The 16,658-nt window shown below is 38.9% G+C and overlaps 1 protein-coding gene across 2 annotated transcripts in view; it reads left to right on the top strand.

Moving 5' to 3' along the window:
* mtcl2 (microtubule crosslinking factor 2) overlaps nt 1-7,637 on the top strand; it is a 94,203-nt gene extending 86,566 nt beyond the window's left edge. For both annotated transcript variants that reach the window (XM_085144852.1, XM_085144851.1), the window contains exons 23-24: nt 968-1,398; nt 1,672-7,637. In XM_085144852.1, the coding sequence (XP_085000978.1) occupies nt 968-1,398; nt 1,672-1,806 (566 nt within the window). In that variant the 3' untranslated portion in view covers nt 1,807-7,637. The remainder of the gene's footprint in view (nt 1-967; nt 1,399-1,671) is intronic.
* Nucleotides 7,638-16,658: the final 9,021 nt, after the last annotated feature.

Genomic DNA, 16,658 nt, shown 5'->3' with positions numbered 1-16,658 from the left:
CACGGAAATAAATTATTTTTCAAGAATAATTAAATAGATTCAACATCTTTCTTCAACAGAATTGCAGAATTCACAGATGGTACTTTCCCAAAGGAAAAAGTACTATAGCTTACTAGAGTATATTAGACTTAACAGTTACTATATACAGTAATGGACTTCTATATATTTTACATCAGATTAAAACTTTCGGTGTAAGATTCAGATAATTATTAAATAATTAAAAGCTAGATATTTTAAATGAGAATAAGAAAGAAAAGTATGTCTTTGTACCCCCTTTTCCCTGTTCATGCCCTATCGGCCCCCCTGGCTAAACTTTGCTAGATCCGCCCCTGCACAGTTACCAGCCGTCAGCTGCGTAGAAAAAGATCCTGGTCTAGAAAGTAATATTAAATAAATTCTAACAACAGCTTATCAAGCTTAAACGTGCTGCTGTCGTTCAGCCGCTGGTTTCCTCTTTCTGGTGCAAAGTGGGCCAAAAACAAACAAGAGAGACGGACTCGCGACAGAAAAGCCGATCAGCTGATCATTGATCAGATTCACGATTGAAGTAGCAGCAGGAGAGAGGGAGAGAGAGGCAGTCGCTCCATATATCGGTTGTTAAGCTTAACGCGGGAATGCTTTACAAACATTCAGAGATGAACTTACACACTTGCTTTACTTCTCTCTGAGATAACTTCCTCGGAGATGAAATGTTTGCTAGCAGGCTACAAATACACACAGCCGCTCTATCACGTGACCACACTGCTCCGACGTGCTACGGTTAGTTACGCCGTGTCGCAAGTTTTGCAAGGTGCTTTTTTGATATTTAATGGATCGGATTACATTTTTTATTTCTCTCCGATATCCGATCCAGTAATTTACGTCAGTATCGGACCGATACCGATACGTAATATCGGATCGGTCCATCTCTAGTTATCAGCTGATCCTGTTTAGTGCCATACCCATTGTTGATCTCACTATGCGTCAGGACCAAGCCAGACTGCCAGCCCAGCTCGGCACCTTCCTGCCGCAGGAAAACCCTCGGGGGTGGCGGTGTGTGGATCAGACCCCAGTTCTCAGCGGTACGGTGGCGTGGTCCAGGAATTCATCAGGAATGTCTGCAGCAGCCGCGGCCCTGGAGGAGCCCCCCTGTCTGGGGAAAGCACCCAAAGAGAATCTCTCGGCAACCTTGGAAGTTTGGGTGTCTTCAGCAGCGTTGATGAGCCCAAGCCAGAGTGCGTGTCAATGGCTGTTGGGGGACTTGGCACGCTGGCTGGGTTGGGTGGAGGCAACGACAGCGTGACCAGAATCGTTAATAAGAGGTTTATGAGACAGACAGCTGGGGAGGAGATGATCAGCATCATGGGAGGAGGCAAGGAAACCATGAGCAACGCCGTTGCTGCTGGATCAGGGACAGAGGTGAGGTCCATGTAGGATACCTTGGTGTTGCTTGTTTTAGACCAATAATAAAAGCTCAAAGTTTCAATGCTGTTTTTTTTTCTTCTTCGTTTAATTTCCAAACCCCAATATTTTTTTCGGAAACATGCAATCGACACAAGGCTAAATTTGCCTCGGTACAGTTTTAACACTTTAGCTTAATTAAAAACTGTGCACAGTATGCAATAGGAAAAACATTCATACCTCCATGTTTGGAGAAATAACACTTCCATTTCCAATCTTTCCATTTCCCAGGATGCACCCTGCGACTGCGCTGCCCAGTCTGCCTGCTTTGCCAGACCATCAAGAGCATCCACTCGTCACTGCAAGCACCGTCCACAAGAGTCTTTGCCTACAACAGAGGAGAAGGCGGACACCAACAACGAGTGACAACACTACTGCCGCACGCATACGTACAGAAAGCAAACAACGATTCTTCACAGACACTACTGCCATGAAAACACTCACTGTTGTCACATCACACACCCCTAAAACCTGCCATGTAGGCACACTGCCAAAAGTAACACACACACTGATAGCACACTGCATAGACTGCTGAAAAAAACCTACTGCCACATGCGCATAAAAGAAATCACACAAACACACCAAGCAATGCATCAGTTGTCTTGGACTGTACCATTCTAATGCCAAGGACAGGGGGACTAAAACTCCCAATCAGATCTAAACAATACAAGCTACCAGCAGAGCAGAAAAGACACATGCTTTCATACATAACAGAACTAACAATGACCTAAAGAGACGCTACAAAATAAAACAAAGATGTCAGGTCTGGAACTACTAAACGCCCCATCAGATTTGCACAATGACAGGTACTACAACAGAATGGAAGGTCCAACTCGATGACATCAACCTGCCACCTTGCTGTTGAGCAAGCAGCCATTAAGATATAAAAACAATCAAGGTTAAGAAAATATGGAATGAAAGTGCGGATGTTTCTGTAGGAGACATACAACCACAGACAAGATATTCTTCACAGAGATATTCTGCATAACTCTGAAACCATCAGTCTCCGAGATGCAATCTGGTTAAGAGCTGTGATTTCTCCAGAGATGGTACCTGCAGAGACAGTTACTCACCGAACCTTATCATAAACACATGAAATTATCCCGCTTAGATTGATTAGCACGGTAACATTCCAGCGAGTGTCTCCAACATGGATCTAAAAAAAATTCTGCATCTGTTTTAAGTCGAGGACTCGTTTACAGCGTTTTCTTCCTAAAGGAAGAACTTAAAGACTGTTGGGCTGCATATCTCAGCATGACCGCACTTATTGCTAGAAACGTCTTGCTATAAGTGATCTCAGAGACGACCTCCTACTATTTTTTGTTTCTTAGCAAACCTAAGCAACAAAAATACTCTTGGGCTTGGTTTCCAAAAGAACTTTTCTGGCATTGTAGCCATAATTTAAACGTCATAGATTAGCGTAGGTTATTCTCCACAGTCCAGTTGGGAAATTATCATTTGGTTTGACTCTTTTTCCGCAGGCAAAAAAAGTGCCTGTTTGTTATTATCGAGATCTACCTTCGCTGATGTCAAGATTCCTCCTTTAACCTTTCAGTGATGGTGTGATGAAGACATGGTGTCCAGTCCTACAGCACACTTTCCCAACACATTTCAGTTGGTTACACTAACTGGGGACCATTCCAAAGTCTAAGAGCATGGCATCAGATAGAAATGCACCAATTACAATTGACCTTTTTACACCTATATTCGGAGCTAATAGGCCACAGACGGAGGCAAAACCATCACATTAAATGTATTCCATTTTCCTAGCAAAGCAAATCCAATCCATCCATATACTAACTGCTGGGTTTTGGAAAGAACCATTCGATAAATCTTTAAAAACGTGATATTGAAGATTCAACCGCAGACTAAAGAATCAGTGAAACAGTGTAGCTGGGCTCAAACTGCTCACTGTCTTTTCTGCATTCCGTTTTTTTACTTGAGGTCATGCTAGATGTGTGTGGCTGTCATGTTTTCTGGTTTATTAGTTCATAAATCCCTTTCTGGTGAAGGGCAGATGTTTTAAAGCACCCTTAACCTCCTTTGCTCTCTGACACACGCCTGCATTGCATTGTAAGGCTGCAATGGTGATGCAGTGTAGAAACCCATACACGTTTTTTAAAAATGTAGCATAAATGCAGTTTTGTAAACAACAAACTATCAGCAGCACTGACATTTTTTACTCATCATGAAATAATTTCAAAAATTTGTTTTATTTATTTAGTATTAGATTTTTTTTTAATTTAAAGATATATTATTAATTTATACATATATCACCTTTTTCCCCCTAACTGACAGTTACAACAATGTAAAATATATTTCTGAAGGATATATTCGCATCCTTCATTCGCAACAGAAATATCAAGGAGTGATACTTTTTAGTGGATTGAACATTAGAAAATAATGTAATTTAATCATAAACATATTTGGCTGGGTTTTGAATAACATTATGGTTTTTTGGCTTTTATCTCTGTTTTTTTTGTCATGTCTTTCTTTTTTCAATCAATAAACAGATATTCAAAGTGCCTGTCAGATCACTTATTAATAGTCAGCTCACACCAAAACTGGACTCTGTTAAAGAAAACTGCAAACCCAGCAGGCCTTTTTTAAATGAATAGGGTTGTTTTTATGCATGTAATTACAATGCATAAAGTACTTAAACAGATGTAAGAGCAGAACTTTTATATCAAGGGTTATCTGCGCTGTATGGAGAGTAAATTATTTTTGTTTAGTTATGTTTATTTTTATGGATGTTTTAATGAAATCTTGCCAGTTTCTAGTCTTTCTGTCATGGTGCTACTCAGTGTAAAGTCTGCTCTGGACTTGCTGCCCTTTGACAAGGCAGTCCACTCAGTTTTCTATCCATCTATTCTAACGCGTCTCTTTCACTTCATGTTTGAGCAGTAGACCAGCGTTTCTCGGCTTCTAATGACTCAGCAGTTTAAAATAGGGCATTACACAAACAGTGCGTGTATTTAAATAACACACCGAAGAAAACCCACAGTCTAAATGTTGCTGTCTCCTCTCCAACCCTCACAACTGGTACAAACCCAACTGCATGAAAGCAGGCGCTGCTTCAAAAGCTACGGACCCAATTACCACAAGGCTAGACTGATTTTTTTTTTATTTTTCCTTTTTAACCACAGCATTACACAACATGCAGTCCTACCCAAGCAGTCTGATTGGATAAACCACTGAAAACTAATAACCCCGTGCATCCAAGTGCACTGAAAAGTCAAGCCTTTTCGACATTCCGTGACATTTCCATAATTTAAGGCTTTGCAGGAAGGATGCACTGATAGTGGAAATGTGTGCCAACAGCAATTTTTAGCATAAACGTCTGGCCAACTGCCGATGCTGACTCTTCATTATAAAAGAATAACTGAACTGCTGTAGACCTACTCTCCCTCACGCTGTCATTTTATGTCTATGAAGCACATACAGGAAATGAACTGAATCCTAAAACATATTCTTAATAAGAGAAAAGCAAAAGAAAGGGAGCAAGGCCTAAAAAGGAAAGATACTGGTGCTGTTGATCAGAAACATGACCAAGAATGATAAATAAATACTGGAAAGACTTGTGACATATTAAATAGATACCACAGCCTCCGAATGGAAATAAAGTGAGGTTTGTGCAACTATCTATCGAAGTCCTGTATTACATTTTTTTCCAGTCATGAGGTTAAATATGCTTAAAACTGGCTTTGACAAATTTGTGACTAAGTTAGCAGTCAAGTGACTAGCTATTGTACCCGCTAACTACGCTGATGACTGTGTAGACATATTAGTAATGATGAGCATTGATAAAACTGCTGCGCTTCTTTTCCATTCAGTGAGCTCCTCATACGAGAGGTCTGTGTATCCATTAAAAAGGCAGAAGCTCTTACACTGTGGAGAATCTAACAGGAGCAGACTAAGTCGGAAATTAATCTCCGTGGCATGTCTGAAACGGCCACAAACCAGTGATTAAGTCATCCCACAGTCTCCCCCACTAAACACTAGAATGAATAGGCTCAAACCACAAAGGAACTATTATCCTGCACTAATATGAGACTTTGCCACTATATCTTTTTTTTTTAGACATACTCCACAGCTATAAAATCAATCACGGTCTTGGATCGGTTCTCGAAACCTTTTCCACTGAATTTCAGATTCCAGCACGTAAAAAGGTGAAAGTGCCATGGATGCCATAAGCAGGCCGGCAGACTTTGTTCTTTACTGAAATAACGCTAAAGCTTTTATTTTGAAACTCCTGATGACACACGTGAAACAAAATTTCTAGATGGAAAGTTTACCGGGATCTGTTCTACCTCTGACACGTGTCATTAAACACTTTGATTCGGGTTTCTTCAACATATTGATCATCATTGGACATTTTAGCCTTATAGTCTCATTGTCTTATACGCTCACTGTCCACAAGAAGGTAACTTTAGTGCCTTTCCTCTACAAAGATGTCTCGGTTCAATTAAGGCTTATTTTTCTGCAAATGTCTAGCTCCACCTAAGTACGTTCTGTATGATGACGCCACACATAGTTACACCTGGACTTTAGGTTAATCGTCTTAATTTATCATCTTGTGCATTCATGTCCGGCAGTTTCTAAATGACACGCAGCCTTAGAAGGGGTTTTTGTGTGCAGACCTACAGCTGAATGATAATGTGGACCAATTTACATTTTAGTTCAATGTTTTTTTTTTTGACGGACAGCATGATGTCCTGGCACATCTTCAAAGCACGTGCATATAACTGCCACGTTGCTGCATTCGCCAAACAACAGGGACTACTGGAGTTTTATGTTTTTCACAAAAATGCAAACAAATTAATTGGTTTGTGTTAATTTAAACCATGATAATAACTTATTATATTTTCAGATTTTTGCTATTGTATTTGATTTTTATTAGAACAAATACAAGATGCAGGATGTCAGAGCTGGACATGAATATTAGATGACATTTACTACCAACTGGTTTTCTATGAGCAGAACTGTTCACCGCAAAATGAAATGAATATATTTTACCTCTGGCCTGCCTAGATTATTTCATTGTAACTTATTGTAAGATTTGGAGAAATGTCTTCTGCCTTATGTTAAATATGATAAAAAAATAAATTTTCTTCTCTTGTGGTGCTTAAAGAGACAAATTATGATTGGAAAAACTTGTCATAAATGCATAAATGTCTCTTTTCATTAATCATTAGTGGGATACTCAAATAAATAAATAACTTCTGGCAGGAACTACTTGGAACTATTTCCTCTGGTTCCACTGGCCAGATGTGAATTTCATTTTGAGGTCAACTGTCCCATGAAAAAATGAAACGTCTCCAGTTTCTCTGACTCTGACCTCCTCAGTCAGTTGTTTCTGCCTCTCCAGCCTTCTCACCTGCCAATCAGGTGTTCCTTATGCTCCACCCCCTCAGGTTATAAGCATGAGGCATTTCAGCCACTACAGAACAGATTTGCAGGTCACACATCACCAGCCATTGACAGATGACTTCTTACAGATTGCATGATGCAAACTGCAAGTCTTATTGTTCCCTGTGTGTCTGTAAGCCTGTCGAAGCAACTTTTTGTTTTTTCCCCAGCTTTTTTAATCGGTTTCCATTTAATCTGTTTCCATCTGTTCTTATGATCATTACATGCTGGGAATCTATACGTGAATATTTAGCTGTTCATAATGTTGGCTAAACTATTACCTAGAGACTGCCTGTATATTCGCTTTATATAGCCTATACTCTTGTCTTTTTTAATACTGCTTGATTCTTAAATAAAAGGGGAATGCTATGAAAGCAAAATAAAATGAGTACACAGTAAGAAAACACGTCCCTTGTATTGCAACTTGAAAAGAAAGGTCTGTACTCTGTCCTTGTCCTTACTTCTTTTTCTTTCTTTTTTTTTTGAGAAAAGCTGAATATCAACAGCTGATCTGAGCCAGGTCACTGTGGACGTATGTAGCTCTCTCCCTTTACAGGCCGCACTTGAGCATTTCTTCTGTACATAGAAGCATTTTCAAGCTGATGGAGAATAAAATGTGGCAGCAAACATTAATAGGAAGATGAGAAAATTTGATCCAAGTTGATTTTTAAAGGGGTTGGTGATTTTTTGTTTTGTTTTATCCAACCAGTGTAGCTTGTAAAACATGACATTAAAACTGCCTCCTGTTTGTCACAGACTTCACAAATAAATGTTTGTTGAATTTTAAAGGAGCTGTTCTCTTGTCGTGTGTACATTTTTTATTTTTTATTTTTTTTGTATACACATTTTGACTTCTGCAGTGTTTCTCTGACACAAACTCAGTTGCCGGTAGTCAAGTGAGACAGAAGTAGTTTCATATCAAGTGGATCTTTCCATCTCAGTTTGTTTAAGTTTAGGCAAATTAAACCAAGTTATGGTCAGATCATGCAATGCAGGCACCAGTGTCAAAGACATCAAAATGCCTGCATTGCATCTTGCCTGCATCAAGATTCATAAGATGTCTTATAAATGCTCACTGCTGCAGCTTTTGTCAATTCTACACCAGGAAACTAATGTCTATAGGTAAGGTCCATTTAATTTTAGTGGTTTGTTTTTAATGAACTGCGCTCCTGGTTTACTTGAATAACTGGACCTGATATAAGAACTGTACTTATTTATTGCAATTCTAGGAGTAAGAATTCAAATTGAAAAATTAAAAAAATCTAATTAAAAGATTTTCAAAACAAATATTTTAAGAATTTACAGAAGCAAAAAGGGTAATGTGAAACTTTGAACCCCTCACAGTATCTTGAGTTTAGCACATAAATGACACTATATTGTTGTTATTGTGTATTTTTCTAAATGGCACAACACCAGCTTTGCCTCAAAGTTATCAAGTGCTATCTTATCTGACCACACTGGCCATAAATGTCCAGAAGCATGCATACATATACATACACTCACTGGCCACTTCATTAGTTATATCTTGCTGGTACTGATTTGAACCCCTTCTGAGTACTAAGGGGGGAAATCCTCCATACCATTACACCACCACTAACAAGCCAAATCATTGATACAAGGGTCATTGATACATTTTAATTCATTTTATGTTGTTTATGCCAAATTGTGATCCTACTTATCCAAATGTTGCAGCAGAACTGGAGATCATGTTTTTCCGATTTTCCATTGTCCACTTTTTGGGGGATCCCATGCACACTGTAGCCTCAGTTTCTTGTTCTTAGCTGTCAGCTACCTTGTTGCTGCAGCCCATCTGCTTTAATGTTCTTATCATGTCTTCAGAGCTTTTCTACATGCCTTGGTCCTAAGTGCTTGTTTGAGTTACTGTTGCATTCCTCTCAACACTATCAGGAAGTCTGATCATTGTATGACATAAACTGGGCTTTTTTTTTTACCCAGGTTATATAAACAAAACTGAATTGAAGAGGTGTACCTAAGAAAAATAAAATGATGTTACGGACGTGCTTAAATTCATAAGTATTTATCATCTCTGGTAGAGAATGCAGAAGAGCTTTAGCAGTGCTCCATCTGATTAGGTGGACTGGACAGATGGTGTTTTGTTGAGACTCAGCTTTTGGAATACAATATGAAAGCTCGAATTATACAGGAAAATAATTAGGCAGCAGTTAACTTCCTGCTCCCTGTAAAAACAGCCAAAATTGCTTGCTAAACAACATAGCATTTGATCTAGTTTTGTGTGAAGCTATAAGAGTTTTATTCCTTTGTCTTTAAACCCCCATGTGGCTATGAGTTACAATAACACTGTGTAGGTTGGAAGGAAATAAGATCGAATGAAATGTGAAAGTGATCAGAAGGATAGGAAGAAAAGAAAATATCTCCAAGGAATGGAAGAGGAACAACAAAGAGTAAAAAGCTCCTCAACAATGTGTGAAACAATCTAATCCAACAGAGTCTTGTTTGTGCGACTAAAGCAGAGGAAAGTGATCGAAGATGGACTCTCGGGCTGCCAACAGCTTTGCAAAAGAAGTGGGTGAGTGGGAGTAAGGAAGAAAGAGTGTTTCCTGTAGGATCCCTGTGAGGCTCTATATAAGAACAATTATGCGTTGAGTGCACTAATAACATCAGCACACTTTCATGCTCACAAGAATAATGTTAACGTGCACATTTAGCAGGCAGGTGTTCCATGTATTACACTTTAGCCTGGTGACACATCAAATCCCCTTTAGTTTGGTCACTACTAGATTGCATTAACTGGAGGGAGACAGTGGTAGTGATGCTTGACTGTGATTGGGGGATTGGTAGTCTGTATCAGACAGCACTGCTTATTTATACCAATACACAATCACTGAAAAAACACATTTTATGCACACACTGACAAGATACCATGAATTATTATTATTATTATTATGATCAGCTTGCAAAAGAGCGCATAAAACAGAGTGAGGGTTAAATGGCTATGTCAGCAAGAAAGAGATTCTCCCTCGCAGTTTCTCAGTGAAGGACTCAAACATGGGCCCAAAAATGGAAAGTTGAACTTAAACCGCATCTTTATTGTTGGGAACACTCTTTAAAGAAATAAACATCACAAAACGAACCAAAATCACAAATACGAAACTAAACACTAAACTGGACACTGGAATCTAAAACTAGTAGACTAGGAGGAACAAAAGCAGGAACTAGGCACTAGAATATTACCAGGACACAAAGGGAGAAAAAGAGCATGGAGAGAATACAACAAGACACCGAGCATGAGAAGACTAAGACACTAGATATAAGAGGTGAACAGTGTAAAGAGGAAATAGCTGGGAGACATGGCTGACACCAGTTATGCAGACAAGACAGAGGAGAGCAAAACAGAATACACTGACATGAGACCCGGACCTTCAAAGTAAAACAGGAAATACAACCGGCACAGGGGCAAGAGTGATATGAGGAGCACAGGAACCAAAACACTAGTAGACATGAACTATGATGAAACCACACATTATTATTATTATTATTGTTGTTGTTGTTGTTGTTGTTGTTGTTGTTGTTGTTGTTAATAATAATAATAATAATAATAATAATAATAATAATAATAATAATAATAATAATAATAATAATAATAATATAAAATAAAAACATTGGGACCATGACAGAACCAGATTCAGAGGGGACAGCCATCTGCCATGACCAGTTGGGGTTGTAACTGGCCAAAGTGATAAATTATATTCTATTTTCCAAGATGACATGCTGATTTGGAATGGGAGCTGTGGGTCTTTACTTCTTCCTCTTCTCTTCATACTTTTGACATATCCCACCACTAGCTCGCCCTCTCCTCTTGCTTCGTTTTTGGATTTGCACAGACTTTGTGCAATTTTGTATTTAGGGCCAAATTTCCACTTGGAGGAAATGTTTGATTGTCTCTTACCGTGCAGGAAGGATCACATTAGCAACATGTGAAATGTGCACAAATACATAAAATAACATATAATTACATACGAACACACTGTTATCAAAGTCTCTTTAAAAAGTAGCCCTTCTCGCACCACGAAAAGAAAAACTGGATTTCTGAGAATGTAAAATTTAAAACACTTAATAAAACCTAACATAATAAAACCCTCTTTGCATCTTCTTACACTCACATGTAGTTTTTAACTTCCAGTTTATGTCATTTTAAACATGATAGGGCAAACGTTCTTACCTTCTTCTGACACCATGCAGTCCTAGGACCATGTGTCAGAAAAGGATGCCCCACCTTCAAATCATGCTTGATAGTGACTCAAACACAGCATTGGACTGAAGTTTTACACTTTTCCAAACACCCTGATTGGTTGGCAGCATTTCAGTTTACGTGTACTGGGCATGAGGGTTAAAAAAAACTTTCTGTTGCCTTGGGGCAACGTTGTGCTGTAGAGGGTTAATGCATCCATCAATATTGCACTTTATTACTTCTGTTCCTGTGTACCATCATTTAAGATCCTTGATCTGCCTTGGTGTACCTTTCAGTCTGATTTACTACCTCTTCCTCCATCTACACGTCCTCTAAGAGCAAAAACAAAGTAGAGAACAAGCACCAGCAGTCCTGGAGAAACAGGAAGTGACCTCTTTATAGCAACATTCGAGAACAAAGGAACCACTTCCTGTTTTGACCAAACATATGGAAGTGTGGGGTAGTGATTGTGATTTTTTTTAGTGGATAATTTATTTAGATACTCCAATATCTAGATTACAATCTGTTTTCTTTCATTCAGACAAATGATTTAATTCTGTTAATGATTTAAACTGTAATGTTATGGTCTCTTTTTACTTTCTTTCTTTATCACAGACACTCTTATACACAGGATGTGCATGATATTATTAAAGGGAAATTCTTCTTAGGTTTGCATACCAAATAATCGATATTAAGTTTTCTTCTGGTATAAAACATTACATAATGTTAGCAGGTTTTTTTGCCCTGGTTTGCAGGGTCACTGATGTATGCGGATGCTTCCAGCTTTCATTTGATGATAATAACTCCAAACTGTCTATTATACGCTTGAACACCAAGTACTTACAGACAGGTCTATTAAGATTTTTATAGCTGCCCAAAAAGGTGCAAGCAAAACAAAACCCAAACTTATTAAGTTATAAAAAGGGCAACTGAGCATAATTTGTGAAGGTAAAAACACCCACAAACAAGCAGAAACTGAAATCCTGGTAGAGCATTAAACTAATCATTCAATGTTATCCATAGGTCCCATATTTCAGCCAGGCACAGAGTGCAAGAAATTTGCATCTGAGTATTAGAGATGTTTCCTCAATCTCTCCAAACCTGAGTAAATGGAGTAGTTGTGCAAAAGTTGCTGTAATTCTTAAACTGTTGATGCTTTATTTTGTTAATTACAGTCTGCGCAACAATAATGTCTCAACTGCTTTAAAATCTGCTGTAGTGTTGTTCAAAGACCAAATTCTAATACTGTTGTTATGCAATAACATGAGGGATCACTCTAAGAATACATTTCAAATTCTAAACCACAGCTACAATTTGTGAGAGTGCAAAAATAATAGGAGATAAACCAATTAAATAATATTTCAGCAAGTATAGATTTACCCATTTCACAACTTAGTACATCAGTTGATTCTGTGGATTATCCTTAAAACGCAGTTCAACTGAGCTCAAAATCCCCATGCAAGAGTCAAAATAAGGTTTAGCTTTAACTTCAGGGCTGTTTGATTCCTTGTTAATCATACCAGCTCAGGCTGTGGGATTACAATAGGCCAAAACATCTAAGTTTGCCAAATGTTTTTCTCTGACTTTGAAAAGTTAAACCTAGCAGTAGAGGGTTGGCTCAAACTAATGAACGGATTTAACAAACATTTGGGAGCACTGCAAAATCTGGATGTGCTGAGATTAATGATATAGATTCCTGTGTCTGTGTGTGTAAAACAAAATAGAAAAACAGATGTTTACACTTCTACATAATCTGCATTCACAAAAAGCTCAACGGAAGGTCAAACACAATGAGATCCATGTCACCCGTACCACACAGCTCACATATTATGAATTAAACTTACATTAATTGTCTCTGACACTGCAAGACTAAAGCATGTGGAGGATGCAGGCATCAATTCCATTACTACTCGCGTGCTAAGCAAGAGGTAGAGGGATTGAGTTAATCCCCCAACATGTTGTGACATTATAACACAATGATGATCTGAAGACAAGTAAACCCTAAATAATTTCAGTTCAAGTGTTAGCTCATCAGTCATAGCTCACTTATGATAAAATAAAGTTAAATTATTTATACAAGTTTCTTCTACTATAACATAATGATAGAGGACTATAATAGCGGAATGTTTTTGCTTTGCATGTGGAGGATGCGGGCATCGATCCCGCTACTTCTCGCGTGCTAAGCAAGCGCTCTACCATTTAAGCTAACCCCCACAGGTTACGTTCAAGTGTATGTATGCACATAAGTAAAACCATTACTTCAATCACAGGGGATCTGTTTGTAAAAGTGCATATTTGAAAGTTAAAGAGTAGGCCGTAGCTCTGGTTCTCTGGGATTCATACCCTTTGATTATGGACAGTCAATCAGGGGCCTCCCCACTTCTCCTTCTGGGATGGACGTACTGATGTGTGGCCCCAGGTCTTCGGTACTGCCTGATCTTCCTGGTCACAGTTAAGATACCACGGTTTATACAAGTTTAATTTATTATAACATCATGATAGAGGACTACAGCAGCAGAACGTTTTTGTTTGTGCTTTGGAAAGAACAAAGCATGTGGAGGATGCGGGCATCGATCCCGCTACCTCTCGCATGCTAAGCAAGTGCTCTACCACTTGAGCTAATCCCCCTTCTTAGCAATGCCGCAGGTTACCTCCATGTATGTATGCACATAAGTAAAACCATTACTTCAATCACAGGGGATCTGTTTCTACCATTTGAGCTACCCCCCCCCCCCCTTTTGTCATGACACAGGTAACGTTCAAGTGTATGTATGCACATAAGTTAAAAACAATAAAAACAGGACCATGTGATGACGTTACAAGACGATGATGACCTGAACACAAACTGATTTATTTCAGTAATCTACTTGTGCACATAAATAAATACATTACTTGAATAAATCACGGCGGATCTGATTGTCACAAATGCATATTGCAGTGTGTGATGTTTAGTCGTTTGTGACGAGGCATATTTAGATTCCAACCAAACTAAAACACAATGAGATATCTGTTATTTTTTTTCTATTTACTAATAACTCACATATTTTGTAGCAAAGTGGGGAGTGCTGGCACAGCTGTTACAGGGGACCTCAAAGATACTGCTGAATAACTTTTAAATGTCGCTCGGTATGATTACAAATTTATATAATTATTTAACCGGACCACCATGCTGCACCATTATACCATTCACCTCCAACAGAGTGGGTATACATGCTTACACTTCAATATAATGTGCATTTACAACAAGTTCATCGGATCATCAAATTTCCTGACATAGCCACTCGTAAAAAAATTGGCAGCTGTCTTGAATGTTTTCTGATGGATTTCAAATTGTTTGTAAATGAACTTATGACACTCCTTAGACTGATGGGCGGCAAAAGTTTCTTTTCTTTATTGATGGCCGTTGTTGTTGTCTCTCCTTTGCAATTTGTTAACACACACCTGAATGCTGCAGACTAGAAAAGTACCAAACCTTCTGTGTTTGCAAAGGTGCTCACACTTGCTGGTGATCAGGTAGTCGAGTGTATTTTATTAACAGCACATTGCTCCTACTTATCCTCTTAATTCCTACGGTAGCATTGAGAGTGAACTTAATTTTCCACTCAGTGCTTCTGCATTTTGTTAAATAAATAATGGCATAGCATACTATGTCATGTGATTCTGTTCATCTGAGGTCATATTTACCTGATTTTAAGACCTGCTGAAGACCAGATAGCATACTAGTAATTGTTTTATGTCCTGATATGTAAAACCATAGGACTGAAACGGGGTGCACCTTCTTTTTCACGTGACTACATTTACAGTAAAAGAGCTACCTGTATTCCAAGCAGTGACTGTAGAAAACATTTTTATACAATCAGTGATTTCATTCAGTTAGTAAATTGTGCAGTCAAAGCCTAACTGTCAAGCCAACAAATCTAGCAGTACAATCAGCCGGTGCTGGTATCTCTGAGTGTCGAGAATAAGAATAAGTTCATCCTTCAAAGCCTAGCTCATAACTTGATTTTTACCATTCGTGTAACACGTTTGGTTTAGGGATGAGCTTTCACTTTCTGGTCCTATTGATGCCATATAACTGAAAACACATTAACACACACACAAAACAGGAACAGATGCACAAACACAGGATACAGTCAACGAGTCTCCACTAATTAAAACTGAACATAGGCTCGTCACTTGCCCAAATGTACACACACACACACACACGCCTACTCTAAGAGGAAGGGAGTGACTTCCCTTTGAGTCATTATTACTTTAAATAAAAATATAAACACATGACCTCATTTTGCTTCCCCTAGGCAGCATCATTAGAAGACATAGCATACATTTTCACTGCTATGCAGATGACACCCAGCTCTATCTGTCCATGAAGCCAGATAACACACACCAATTAGTTAAACTGCAGGAATGTCTTAAAGACATAAAGACTTGGATGGCCACTAACTTTCTGCTTCTTAACTCAGATAAAACTGAGGTCATTGTACTCGGCGCTGAAAAGCTTAGAAATATGGTATCTAACCAGATTCTTACTCTGGATGGCATTACCTTGGCCTCCAGTAACACTGTGAGGAACCTTGGAGTCATTTTTGACCAGGATATGTCCTTCAACGCACATATTAAACAAATATGTAAGACTGCGTTCTTCCATTTGCGCAACATCTCTAAAATTAGAAATATCCTGTCTCAGAGAGACGCTGAAAAACTAGTTCATGCATTTATTACTTCCAGGCTAGACTACTGCAATTCATTATTATCAGGATGTCCAAAAAACTCACTGAAAAGCCTTCAGTTAATCCAAAATGCTGCAGCAAGAGTACTGACAGGGACTAGAAAAAGAGAGCATATTTCTCCTGTTTTGGCTTCCCTTCATTGGCTTCCTGTTAAATCCAGAATTGAATTCAAAATCCTGCTCCTCACATACAAGGTCTTAAATAATCAGGCCCCATCTTATCTTAATGACCTTGTAGTACCATATCACCCTATTAGAGCACTTCGCTCCCGCTCTGCAGGCCTACTTGTTGTTCCTAGAGTATTTAAAAGTAGAATGGGAGGGAGAGCCTTCAGTTTTCAGGCCCCTCTTCTGTGGAACCAGCTTCCAGTTTGGATTCAGGAGACAGACACTATCTCTACTTTTAAGATTAGGCTTAAAACCTTCCTTTTTGCTAAAGCATATAGTTAGGGCTGGACCAGGTGACCCTGAATCCTCCCTTAGTTATGCTGCAATAGATGTAGGCTGCCGGGGGATTCCCATGATGCATTGAGTTTTTCCTTTCCAGTCACCTTTCTCACTCACTATGTATTAACAGACCTCTCTGTATTGAATCGTATCTGTTATTAATCTCTGTCTCTCTTCCACAGCATGTCTTTATCCTGTCTTCCTTCTCTCACCCCAACCGGTCGCAGCAGATGGCCGCCCCTCCCTGAGCCTGGTTCTGCCGGAGGTTTCTTCCTGTTAAAAGGGAGTTTTTCCTTCCCACTGTCGCCAAAGTGCTTGCTCATAGGGGGTCATATGATTGTTGGGCTTTTCTCTGTATCTATGAAGCGCCTTGAGGCGACATTTGTTGTGATTTGGCGCTATATAAATAAAATTGAATTGAAT

The sequence above is a fragment of the Neolamprologus multifasciatus genome, chromosome 20 (genome assembly GCF_963576455.1).
Source record: "Neolamprologus multifasciatus chromosome 20, fNeoMul1.2, whole genome shotgun sequence".
Classification (NCBI taxonomy): domain Eukaryota; kingdom Metazoa; phylum Chordata; class Actinopteri; order Cichliformes; family Cichlidae; genus Neolamprologus; species Neolamprologus multifasciatus.
This window is presented reverse-complemented; position numbering and strand designations above follow the sequence as displayed.